We start from the raw sequence: 13305 nt of genomic DNA on the forward strand, positions 1-13305 counted from the left end.
CCAAGGTGAATGATTGTACTCGTAATAGTGAAGCCTTTAACGACAGACAGTTCACAGAAGGCTTAAAACAGGAGTGTTCACAATTCTGGAAATAAGGTTCACAGTCTAGGAAATAAGGTTTGCTGTTCAGGAATCGTTTACAGTTGATGAATATCTTCAGAGGTCAGGTGCTGCGTGTCTTGTGACGCAGTTCCAATTAAGCAAGACTTGACTTTAGAAACGGCTTGGAAAATTCTCAGTGGTTCACTATCAGAGTTCATACAGTTCTTGGAAACAGTTCTTGGAGACAGTTCTTAATCATGCACAGTCACAAACAGGAGCAGCGTGAGAACGGGATCTCATAGACAAGTAGGAACTTAACTGAAGTGTGGCAGAGCTATGTGCTCTGTAGCTGAGAGCCGGAGAGTTCAAAAGTGACGTAATGCTTGGTGGTGGCGTGGGAGCCAGGACCATATGTGATATGGGAGCTGCGCAGGAGGGTGTCTAGAATCACCAAAACATCAACGAGCTCTAATATGGAAATTAGAGTTGGCCAAGTTACCTTGAAGTGAGCTGCGGAAAGCTCAGCTTAGAGAATTAATATGGCTGTGAATGACCTGGGTTTAAGTAACCCGCTGCTGATGAGCTGCTCATGAACATCAAGTGTGTGTCAATCTAATCATATGTGAGGCTCACCAGGCACGTGCTTTCAGTTTGCAAGGAGATGGAATTCATCAACTTAAGAACACAGTTGCGAAAAATTCTGCGGTTAAAGAACACATTAATGAATCTGACAGAGTTTTGTTAAGAACCTTCTTAGGGACAGATTAAGAAGGAATCAAAGAAGATTCTTAAGAAGATATTGGTGAATGAGGCCCAATGATCCTGTGATGGTGTAATTAGACTTATTGTATGAAGAGCATGAATTGACATGACAGTGTTCTCATCTGTTTGTCTTTACATGAGGCAGAGCTGCTTTTAGACTCTGGCTAACCTGTTTCATTGACTCATGTGCAAACATTCATTATGGTTCTAGGATGACTCTGTACTCAGAATTCCTTCCAGTGAAGGCACGGGGCCTGTCCCTCATGTTGTTACAGGTACTGTTCTTTTATTGTATTTCACTGAAGAATCATTGAGTTGATGCTGTAGTGTGGTCATGAAGTCTTTCCTGTATGGTTGTACATGTTTGTTAGGTATTCTGGTCCGTAGGAGCTGTGTTGGAGGTAATCCTGGCTCTGTGGATAATGCAGACCCTTAACTGGAGGTGGCTACTTGGAATCTCCACTTTACCAACTGCGATCTTTATTTGCTTCTCCTTTGTAAGTACAGGACTTATAAAAATATGTCTAGAGATTTTACTCTTTATATGATGTCAAGTCCTTCTTGAAGTAAGTCCTATATAGGCCCTGAGGCCCATTGGTGCCTGTGCTTAACTCCAAATTCCGTGGTGTGAAGAGGATGAGAGTCTACAACTCCCACCCACCCACAAAGGGACGCCAGTCTGACACAGGTTACTTCCCCAGCCGAGGCCGGTATCCATTTACAGCCGGGGGGACTGAGACAAGTACTGTAGCATGAGCAGGATTCAATCCCAGATTATCCAGTAAACTACCTGTTCTACATGAGAGGCTCTGTACTTTTGGGTTTGTTTGTTTTTTGTTGTTTTGGCACTGGTGATTCACAGGCATCCTCAGAATGGAGGGCATTTTATCTTGCAGCAGATTGTGACCAGATAAGTTTACTTGACATTTGAATGTCGTGTTTTCTACTAACCAGTGGCTGCCTGAAAGCCCTCGTTTTGACCTGCTGAGGGGGAAAACTGATAAAGCCCTGGAAACTTTGAGACGCATTGCCAAAGAGAATGGCAAGACGTTGCCTCAGCTGAGGCTAATCACACAAAAACAGGTGAGGTTGCAATTGTGTATGTGACTTCTTGTGTTTATTGTAATACTCCAAGCTTAAAATGTTCTCAGATTAGTATTTTTTTATTTGCACAGGACACTCGTGGAAGAATTGCCAGTCTCTTTAATGTTCAGTATCGCAAGACGACTCTTCTCTTGTTATACATATGGTAAGTGTGGAAAGTATAATTTCTTGAATGCCTGATTTTTAACTATACAGTAGATATTTTGGAGGACTGATGGTAGTCACTGATGGTAACCCTTTTAAATTTAATAAGATTCAAATAATGAATGCTTTTGAGTGCAGGAATAAGAATATTTGTATGAGGTAGCTGGAATGTTACATTCAACAAGGTGATGACAGAAGACAGCCTTCTTATTATTATTCTTTCGGCTGCTCCCGTTAGGGGATGCTACAGCAGATCAATCGTTTCCATCTCACCCTGTCCTCTGCATCTTCCTCTGTCACACCAGCCAGCTGCACATCCTCCTTCAGCACATCTATAAACTTCCTCTTTAACCTCCCTCATCTCCTCCTGCCTTGTGGCTCCATCCTCAGCATCCTTATCACTATGTACTCTGGGTCTCACCTACAGTCAATTTAAAGCTTCCCGTTCATCTAACCTGCATGTCTTTGGAAGTGGGAGGAATCCAGAGTACCCGGAGGAAACCTACGTGAACACAGAAACTGCACACAGAAAGGCTCAGACAGGAAGAGATTCCATGACCTTCTTTCTGTGAGGCAACAGTGCTAACCATTATTCTGCCAAAGTAAACTCTTTAAGGATAATTCTAGGGTTAATGTCATCTACACGTCAAGTTTGATGGAAATCGACCCAAAGACCTTGGAGGAGTAGGAGAACAAACAGACAGACAAACTAAAATTTAGACTATTGATCCAAAAGACCTTGCCCTTTGCCAAAGCAAACTCCTTAAGGCCAATTCCCGGGTTGGCTTTCATGCACATACCACATTTGGTGTGAATTCCTCAAAGGTCCTGGTAGGGGACCAGATAAACAGACAAATGCTTCTAAAATTATCATGATTTAAGTGTGACAAACTGATCTCTTGTTGATGGTCTTAAATCCAGTTGCTCTTGTTTTATCACCAGGTTTGTAAATGCCTTCTCCTATTATGGGATAATCCTTCTGACAACTGAGGTCTTCCAAACTGGAAGCATGTGTGCTACAGGTAAAAAAGAAATAAATAAATAGAAACATTTAAAGTAAAGTACATTAGTCCATAGGCCAAGCAGGTTTTTGGTACCACTTAAGATGACGAAACGACATTCAGAACCCAGTCTCAGTGTACCATGGCCTCAGAGGTGGTTTCTCAAAGAATGCAAGGGAAGCTTACCTTCCTATAAAATGTCAAAAAATTAATAGTTCAGATATGTACAGTTTATCATTTCATTCACTGCAAATGCGTTAGAACACGGTCATTTTGAAGATGAGTTCGTTAAGAATCAGCTACTTATCACAAATCGATTGACTATTTTTTTTAACTTCTCATAAATCTATTTCTTATACGGTCTGTGATCAATGCATTTTCCTGTAGAAGCTGAGTATCCGTTCACTTTAATGGGACTGCCTGGAAAAGTTTTCATTGCCACAAAACGCGATGGTCATTGGATAAAACCACGATTTTGTTCCGCCCCTGGATACTGAGCATCTCCGGGGTGAATGGAGCTGTGGGCAGGCCGGGACACTAGAGTTCTGCACAATGATTGGATGATCAGTCGAAAGGCTGAATCCCATTTTCATTGACAGCTATAGGAACGAGAATTGGGTTGCACATTTTTTCATATTTATACATTTTTAAATTTATGCTAAAGTGTGTTTTGCGCGTGCACGCTATAAATCAGTCTGTTTTAAAGGCGCACAGAGAAGCACACTGGATTAGACGTTATGTGACATGATCTCGGTGAGTTACTCTCTGCTTTGTTCAACAGTAAGTGTTTAAAAGTCATTGCACGTTAATTAACATTCCTGGTTCACAACACAACATCAAAGTATTCATAATTATAAGTCTATCCGGGCATATGTAGTAATAGTGAGTGGTTGTGGATGTATTTTATTCATGAAAATTAGTGACCTAGAAACCGAAGCGTATTGAAACACTGAATTAATCTGAAGCAATGGTTACGTGTTTTGAAGCTTTGATACAATTACATATGGCGACATCTGCAGGCCAATCTTTAAAATAACATTTGCATGGAAAAATGTCAGGAAACAGACTCTGTTATGTATGTTTAATAATAAAGGTTCTGTGTGCTTCTTGACATTTTTTCTATTTTTCTTTAAAAACATTACTAATATTTGTGTAAGTCCCTTCGGCTGCTCCCTTGTTTTCACTCTGGGTCGCCACAGCAGATCCAAGGTGGACCTGCATGTTGATTATGGCACAAGTTTTATGCTGGATGCGCTTCCTGACACAACTCCACATTACATGGAGAAATGTGGCAGGAGTGGGGTTTGAACCGGGCACCTTCTGCACTGAAACCAAGCGCAGTAACCACTTGGTAATTGTGCCATCATAAAATACTGTATGTAATCGAGATATAAATTGTGAAATGCTTGTGCAACTAGGGACTGTTATGACAATTTACATATTTGATTTACATATAAATAAATTGACACATTTTATGATGTAAGCCGACAATGAGCTTCCCCTCTTTGACAGACCAGCAGCCGCCACTGCATGGCCTACACAGAAATGTATGACAGCCATTCCAGGGTGGCAGCTGCAAATTATGGCATAATTTTTACTGAAATTGGAGCAGCTTTAACTTTTAACCCCTGTACAAACTGAAACTGGCCTTTATCATCATTTTTGCTGTTTTTACCCCATAACTCCAGAAAATTCAGTCACAGATAGTCAAAACTACACCTTTTTGGAATCATTATGATCAGATAAATAATGTGGTATAGTTTTCAATATGACTGGAGGATTTTTAAATTTGGACCTCTGTGTAATTCTTCATTGACCTCTACCTGGCTACAGCTGCCACCCTGGGATGGCTGTCATACATTTTTGTGTAGGCCATGGTACACTGAGGCTGAATTCTAAGTGTCATGTCATCACCTTAAGTGGTATCGATTAGGTCAAACTGATGACTGGCTCATGGACTAAATTACCTTGACAGAACAACCTGTAAATTTTACTGGTACAAAACTGTTGTACGTTACATTTTAATCCACTAAATCCAACAGCAACTTTTATTTTCTAAAAATATTTTCCTCCACCACCACCACCAATTCAGTAACATCTTGTGGTCGTGCTCCCATTTTGCTCAGGGCCACCACAGGAGTTTTGGCATGGGACCCACATGTTGATCTGATTGTTCTAACACAGCTCCAACTGTGTAAGAAAAACAGGCTTCAGGCAGTCTTGAACCTGAGCTTTTTCTCAGGTGACAAGTGAGCATTATATCATATTGACATATTATAATATTTTTATTGTATTTGTACAAAGTAAGCCAATAGCAGGGGTGGTGGCCAAGTGGTTAATGCGCTTGGTTTCAGTTTAGAAGGTTCCGGGTTCAAATCCCACCCCTGCCACATTTCTCCATGTAATGTGGAGTTGCGCCAGGAAGGGCATCCGGCGTAAAACTTGTGCCAATTCAACATGCAGATCCACCTTGGATTTGCTGTGGCGACCCCAAGTACAAACAAGGGAGCAGCCGAAGGGACTTACTTACTTTACAAAGTAAGCCAATATAAGGAGTTCTGAAAAAAATAATTTCTGTTTAGAACAGTTGGCTAGATATCAGTAAAATAAAATGAGAGTTACGTATGTTCTATGAATTCTGGATGACCGCCAAAGGGCAGTACTTAGCCCCTGAATTGTTTCAAGCACATGTGGAGAGGTCGCATCTTATACCAAAAAAGTGGGCGTGACCTGGGTGATGTCAGCGACAGTGTATGAGAGCACGTCACCCAGCTTTCAGTCCTTTTGGAATCTATCACGTAGACTCCAAGTGACAACCAACTCTGGCAGTCATCCGGAATTCATAGAACCGTAATTACACACTTAACTGTCAAACTGTTTGATTCCTCCTGACCACCAGAGGGTGGTGCTTAGCACCTGGATGACTTCATATCAACAAGGTCGTGAGGAGTGTGGACTTACCAAACCTCAAGTGTGGACTTACCAAACCTCAGTTGCAGTATGAAGAGGCCAATAATATGGCGTCACCACAGTGAGAGGAGCAGCCACATTAACTCTGTAGAAGCGGGTGAAAGTACAGGAGGACGCTAACATTGCTGCAGTACAGATGTCAATCAACAGAACACCTCTCAGGGCAGCACAGAGGTGGATATGCCCCGGGTTGAATGACATGTCACTGGAGGAGGCTGACGGTCATCGTTCCTGTAAGCTTGCAATATAGTGTCAACAATACACTGCGACAGTCTTTGCTTGGACAAGGCACAGCCCTTCCTGGGCCCCCCACAGTAGACAAACATAGCATCATTTTTTGCAAAATGCAGCTGTCAATTCAGCGTAACATCTAAGTGCACGAACAGGGCGGAACAGACTAGAATTAGTCTCTGTACTAGATTGTGGCACAAAGACAGATGAGGTAACCGGCTGGTTAGCATTGAAGGAAAAACCCGTCTTTGATAAAAGGTTAAGGTTCAGCCATAGAGTAACCTCTGACCCATCAGAATTCTAGCGCACACAGTTCTCAGCAATTGACAAGGCATGGAGCTTGCCAATGTGCTTTGCGGTAATAACAAGCAGGAATGCAGTCTTAATAGACAATCATCTGAGGTTACTGGCATCCAGTGGCTCAAACGGCGAAGAACATAAGCCCTCAAGGACCAATGGAAGAGCCCAGGATGGCACACATGCAATGCTCAGTGGCCGAAGCCGAAGAGCACCTCTTAAAAAAATGACATATCAGGGGGTGCAACCTTATTGAGCATCCATCCACCATAGTGTGGTGAGCAGAGACAGCAGTAACATAAACTTTAATTGTAGAAACAGAAATACCAGTGTCAAGCAGTGTTTGAAGATAGCTAAGCAACACTGGCACAGGACAACACTCAGGGTCCACACCCTGCGTACTGCACCTACGGGTTAAAAAGCTTCCATCTATTGTCATATAATGCCCTAGTGGAGGACGCAGGAGCATTCAGTATAGTCTGCATGACAGCTAGATCACAAGAGTTCAACATGGAGTTTGGCCCTTCAGGGACCACATATACAGCTGAAGGAAGACGCTCTGGATGTGGATGCGAAATGTTCCTGTCCAACTGTGACATAAGGTCCCTTCTCTGAGGGACAGGCCACAGCTCTCCACTGAGGAGCATCAGAATCATGGGGAACCATGTCCTGCCCGGCCAGTACAGGGGTACCAGTAACACTGTGTGATTGGTCATGCAAATTCTGGGTAGTGTCAGTATGATCACCGGAAGAGGAGGAAACGCATACAGTAGATGTGCTGGCCAAGGGTGAGCCAGCACATCTTGGCCCAGTGGGTTCTGTGGTTCTGAGAGAGAGAACCACCGGCGACAGTGTGTTGTGGCGCTCGAGGCAAACAGATTGACTTCCGCCTTGCCAAACCTGTCCCAGATCATTAGAACCACATCTGGGTTGAGTCGCCACTCGCCCGGCGGTGGTTTCTCTCATAAAAAGAAATCTGCAGTGTAGATCTGTACGCCCAGGAGACGCACAGCCCTGAGACTCTGCATGCGAGGCAGATCCCACTGGAGAAGCTTCTGGGCTCTTAGGGAATGAAAAGACCTGGTGCCTCCTTGATGGTTTATATGGTAGACTGTTGATGTGTTGTCTGACCGAACAAGCACATGTTTCCCCTCTAGGGCAGGGGAGAAATGGCTCAGAGCTAGGTGGATAGCCCACAGCTCAAGCACATTGATGTGCTCGAGCCTCTTCCGAGGGCTCCAGACACCCCTGATTATTCTGTGGTTCCACACTGCACCCCAGCCAGAAAGTGAGGCATCTTTTAGAATGACATCCTGGTGGAAGGATAGAGAGGCCAGAGGAACAACACGTGTTATGAGCTCCCTTTCTGCCCAGGGGCGAAGATGTCGGAAGGACTGAGCTGAAAGATGTCCAGTCCTGTGTTGATGTAGCGTGGGGTTGAGGCCCAGGCTGTTGAGCCAAATTTGTAAGGACAAGAGTCCCAGAGGTACGACTGCTGACACTGCAGTCAGTTTCCACATCAGCTAGAATAGTAGACCGTAAGTCAGTCCGGCATTCCTGCAAACATGGCAGAACAGAGTGAGAATGTCATCCACCCTTCGCAGGAAAGGGTGTTGTTACTGCCAGTGAGTCAATCACAATTCCAATAAAAAACCCCTCTTGGCATGGAGTCAAGGAGCTCTTTGAAAAATTCACAGTGAGCCCTAGCTGTGACACGTGGTGCAGTAGGGTCTGAGTGTCATCGAGTGCTTGCTGCTTGCTCGGAGCGCACACAAGCCAGTTGTCTAAATAGAGACGAATCCCTATCCCACAAGTCTGCAAGGCAGAGAGTGCTGCTGCCGTACCCAGGCCCGTCCCTCGAAGGCAAACTTGAGGAACTGCCTGTTGTGAACTAACACCAGGATGTGGAAATAGGTGTCCTTCAGGTCCACACTGGTAAACCAGTCTCCCAATCAAATTGCCTAGAGAACTTCCATTGTGCGGAGCATGCGAAAATGCTGCACTTTCACATACTGATTTAACTTTCTGAGGCCGAGGATAGGACGAAAGCCACCATCCTTTTTTGGAACTACAAAATAAGTTGAATAGAACCCCCGTAGGTGATCTGAACTGTGGACCTACTCTATGGCTTCCTTTCTTCAGGAGCTACAGAATTTCCTGCCTGAGAAAAAGAGACCTCTCTGGGTCTGTACCAACTGTGACTTTTACACCATTGAACTTGAGGGGACGGCAACTGAACTGAATATTGTAGCACCTGACCAATGTGGAAATCAACCACTGATCTCAGATCAACTCCTGCTACCGGTCGAGTTGTGTCTGGGAAAAATGACCAGTGACTCTGTACTGGGTGCTAAACCCAACTGCTGTGGACCCGTGATGATATTGAGAAGCGACCATAACGGGCCTGTCCATCCCGCTGGCCATTTCTGGGTGGTCCACCCATGGGTGGTTGAAAGGTGGTCTGCTCAGAGGTCTGACGCCGTAGACCACAATCCCAGGGAGCACATCCATTAGCAGGTTGGAAGCCACCTCTGTGCTTTGGTTGGTGCCTGGGAGTGCACTGTAATTTGGCAAATTGCTCCCAAGACCTGTTAACCTGAACAGCATGCTCCAGGGTCTGTTGGGCCACCGGACCAAAAATCTGGCCTGGGACAACAGACAGGGTGCGTAGTGATCCCCTCCAAGGCTCAGACAAGAGCGATTGAGCCAACCACACCTGGCACTGGGCTATGGTCAGGGTGGACATCAGCCTGCCAAGCTCTCGTGATATGTACGCAAAAGCCAGGAGTGAAGCATAACTCAGGCTCTGTGTGCCAGTGTCAGCACCATTGTCCTGGAGAAATCGTGAAAGTGCAAGGGAAAGGTGAGACAGGGAGTTCCCCCAGATGACCAATTCAAGCCACTGTGTCATAGCTCTTGGTAAGGAGGTCATCAGTGACCCTACATTGAGGTCATGGCTCTGGCCGAGCAGCATCAGCCGGTGCTACAACCAGGCTACTAACAGCACTATCCACTGAAGGCATGTGGTCTAAGCCATACTGTGGAGCACACAGAGTGCCCTGCAATCCTGTTGCATATGGGTGAAAGATTTACGATCAGGCTGGCACTTCTGCAGCTCTTCAATATATAGCAAGGACGGTGGGACACTGAAAGCTGGTTTCCAAATATCCCTAAAAAAGGCACAAGAAGAGGCAGTCTCCGTTGGAGGAGCATCTACACCAAGCCGTGATAAGGCCAACTGAAGGCCTGTGTAACAATGGACAGGCCAGACTCAGCCACCTGTAGAAAGTCACTGTCTAAAGTGTGGGAGTCCGTGGTGGAAGGATGGGGGGAACATTCCCTCTGTTCTTTGGCCCCAATGCGACCTGGCTTGCCCACTAAATAATGACTCAAATGCCCCAATCGACATCACATCGTCATCATGATGGCTGTCAGTGTGAGATGGGGGGGCAGTTCCTCCTCACTATAATCACAGGAAGGTGCCAACTGCTTCATGACAGGAGCAGTAGAAGCTGCAGAGAAAAAAGCAATGACTTTATCTGAGCAAATTCAGAGGCTAGGTTGCCAACTTTATCTGACAAGATCAGGTCATGGGTACCCTTCTTTACTGTAGCAGTAAGGGGTTCAGCATGGGGTCACTTACGTTAGTGTGATGCCAGTGTTGCATAGGACATCTCTGCTTCATGTCTGGCCAGTCTAGCCAATCTGCCATTCAATAGCATAGAAATACAAATGAAGCAAGCATCATTCGTGAGTGCTTGTTTCAAGTGTCCATGTCCGAGACAGGATAGGCATAAAGTATGGCCATACTCTGGGCTCAGAGGCACCAGACAGCTACTGTGTGTGTGTGTGTGTGTGTGTGTGTGTGTGGGTGTAAAAGTAAGGGAGACATTTAGAGCAACAGTGCAACAGGGAGTGCAGACACTCACAGGACAGTGTCCAAAAATTAAACAAATTAAACATTCATATCACAGCGGTCAAGACAGTACGGCATGTCCCACAGCGCGACATGTCATGTCAAGCACATATTAGCGGTAACAATTTAAGCAACCATCGCTCATTCGTAGTAAACTGAATTACTGACCGAGAGCAGAAGCCACCAATCGATCACCCGCAGTAAGCGGGGTTACTCACTGACAGCGAAGCGTAACAGAGTAAAGAACTCGTGGTCTTGGATACTGGACTGAATACTGGGTGACGTGCGCTCATATATTGTCACTGATGTCACACCGATCACTCCCACTATGTGAATTTGTTAGTATAAGACTTGACGTCTGCGCATACACGCATGGAATAATTCAGGTACTAAGCACCGCCCTCTGATGGTCAAGAGTAATGAAATAGAATGCCTTCTACACTTCATTACATTTTCAGACTAATTCACACAAGCAGCTAGTGTGCTTGTTTCTCAAAACAAATATCCCCAGTTCAAGCTTGCCTGGACTACATTCTCCTTTTTCTTCCATCCATCCATCCATTTTCTTCCGCTTTATCCGGAGTCGGGTCGCTAGGGCAGCAGCTCAAGCAAAGCCGCCCAGACCTCCCGATCCACACACACCTCCCCAGCTCCTCCAGGGGAACCCCAAGGCATTCCCAAGCCAGCCGAGAGATGTAGTCCCATCCAGCGTGTCCTGGGTCTTCCCCGGGGCCTCCTCCCAATGGGACGTGCCCGGAACACCTCTCCAGCAAGGCGTCCAGGGGGCATCCGGAAAGATACCCGAGCCACCTCAACTGACTCCTTTCGATGTGGAGGAGCAGCAGCTCGACTCTGAGCTCCTCCCGAGTGACCCGAGCTCCTCACCCTATTTCTAAGGAAGCGCCCAGCCACCCTGCGGTGGAAACTCATCTTGGCCGTTTGTACTCGCGATCTCGTTCTTTCGGTCATGTGCCAAATCTCATGACCATAGGTGAGGGTCGGAACGTAGATCGATCGGTAAATCGAGAGCTTGCCCCCCTACTCAGCTCTCTCTCACCACGTACGGTCCGATACAGTGACCGCATCACTGCAGATGCCTGCACCGATCCGTCTATCAATCTCATGCTCCATCCATCCCTCACTCGTGAACAAGACCCCGAGATACTTAAACTCCTCCACTTGAGGCAAGGAAACTCCACCGACCTGAAGAGGGCAAAGCACCCTTTTCCGGTCGAGAATCATGGCCTCGGATTTGGAGGTGCTGATCTTCATCCTGGACGCTTCACACTCGGCTCCTTTTTCTTATCCCCCCCAAATTACAACTGTTTTGTGCTGTAAAATTTATAGTATTTTCTGTAAAGATGTTTACATATTTTTACTTTATTTTTGACAGAGTGGCTCTAGCAACCACAGCTGCCAGTTTATGTTTTGTTTTTTATTTGTTTGTTTTCCACTAAAAAAAATTAACAGTGTATATATGTTCACAATATTACTCGTCAATAACATGACTAAATCAAAGTGTTTTCCATCATTCTAGTGATCACAGGAGCCAAAATTGAACCAAAGCTGCAGTCTACAATGCAAATATTTAACCCCAGCTGATTACAGAGACCTTCTATGGGTAACTTTTGCTGAATTTCCAGGTGAAATGTCCTCTTTTTACATTCTCTCACAGTTGTGTAATTCATTTTGGAATAGTAAAGATGTTTAGAATATGCTGCAGTTGCCAAGAATGCCTCAAAAGCATTTTCAGGGGTGTTTCCTGTATTGTTGCAGGAATTCTTATAAGCATTATTGCAGTCAATTACATTGGCCGGAAAAAAGCCATGGCACTGTCCTTCTTCATGTTTGCCTTGTTCATGTTGCCATTGTATGCTTGTATGGGCAGGTATGTTTCTGTGTAATTTTAATCATACTGGAACAACAATGTGAAAAGAATTAAGACTGCCTCCTGCTTTGGTAGGGTGGGTGTTACAATCATCATCTTTATTGCCAGAGCCTTCATCTCTGGAGGATTTCAAGCTGCATTTGTTTACACATCAGAGGTAGTGCTACGGAACATTTTTTGCACTTTTATATTACATCTTGGATTAGTTAATTTGTCAAATTGTGCTCCAATCTGCTGCTTCAGGTATTCCCTACAGAGTTAGAGGTGTGGGAATGGGGATTTGTACTGCAATGTCTCGAATTGGTGCCCTGATTACACCATTTGTTGCACAGGTATGCAGGATATAATACTTGTTTATATTTGCCATATAGTGCTTATTTTTGGGGGGTGTGGAATCCTGTAAAGTGATTTTCAACTAGATGAAAAGCACACAGAGCACAGTGACATCACACTAACATACAACCCCAATTCCAATGAAGTTGGGACGTTGTGTAAAATGTAAATAAAAACAGAATACAATGATTTGCAAATCCTCTTCAACCTATATTCAATTGAATACACCACAAAGACAAGATATTTAATGTTCAAACTGATAAACTTTATTGTTTTAGTGCAAATATTTTCTCATTTTGAAATGGATGCCTGCAACACATTTCAACAAAGCTGGGACAGTGGTATGTTACCACTGTGTTACATCACCTTTCCTTCTAACACATCAATAAGCATTTGGGAACTGGGGACACTAATTGTTCAAGCTTTGTAGGTGGAATTCTTTCCCATTCTTGCTTGATTTACTTCAGTTGTTCAACAGTCCTGGGTCTCTGTTATCGTATTTTGTGCTTCATAATATGCCACACATTTTCAATGGGCGACACGTCTGGTCTGCAGGCAGGCCAGTCTAGTACATGCACTGTTTTAATGGTCTTTTTCCTCTTTTGTCCATAAGACAC

General features: G+C 44.7%; 1 protein-coding gene across 1 annotated transcript in view; it reads left to right on the plus strand.

Annotated features, from left to right (window-relative positions):
* LOC117529890 (synaptic vesicle 2-related protein-like) overlaps positions 1-13305 on the plus strand; it is a 48870-nt gene that overhangs the window by 33443 nt on the left and 2122 nt on the right. The window contains 11 exon segments of the mRNA XM_034192785.1: positions 1016-1079; positions 1176-1301; positions 1759-1887; positions 1980-2053; positions 2995-3074; positions 8156-8163; positions 12017-12110; positions 12244-12355; positions 12431-12512; positions 12599-12608; positions 12611-12687. Coding sequence (XP_034048676.1) covers positions 1016-1079; positions 1176-1301; positions 1759-1887; positions 1980-2053; positions 2995-3074; positions 8156-8163; positions 12017-12110; positions 12244-12355; positions 12431-12512; positions 12599-12608; positions 12611-12687 — 856 coding nt within the window.

Source organism: Thalassophryne amazonica, chromosome 17, assembly GCF_902500255.1.
Source record: "Thalassophryne amazonica chromosome 17, fThaAma1.1, whole genome shotgun sequence".
In the NCBI taxonomy this organism is placed as follows: domain Eukaryota; kingdom Metazoa; phylum Chordata; class Actinopteri; order Batrachoidiformes; family Batrachoididae; genus Thalassophryne; species Thalassophryne amazonica.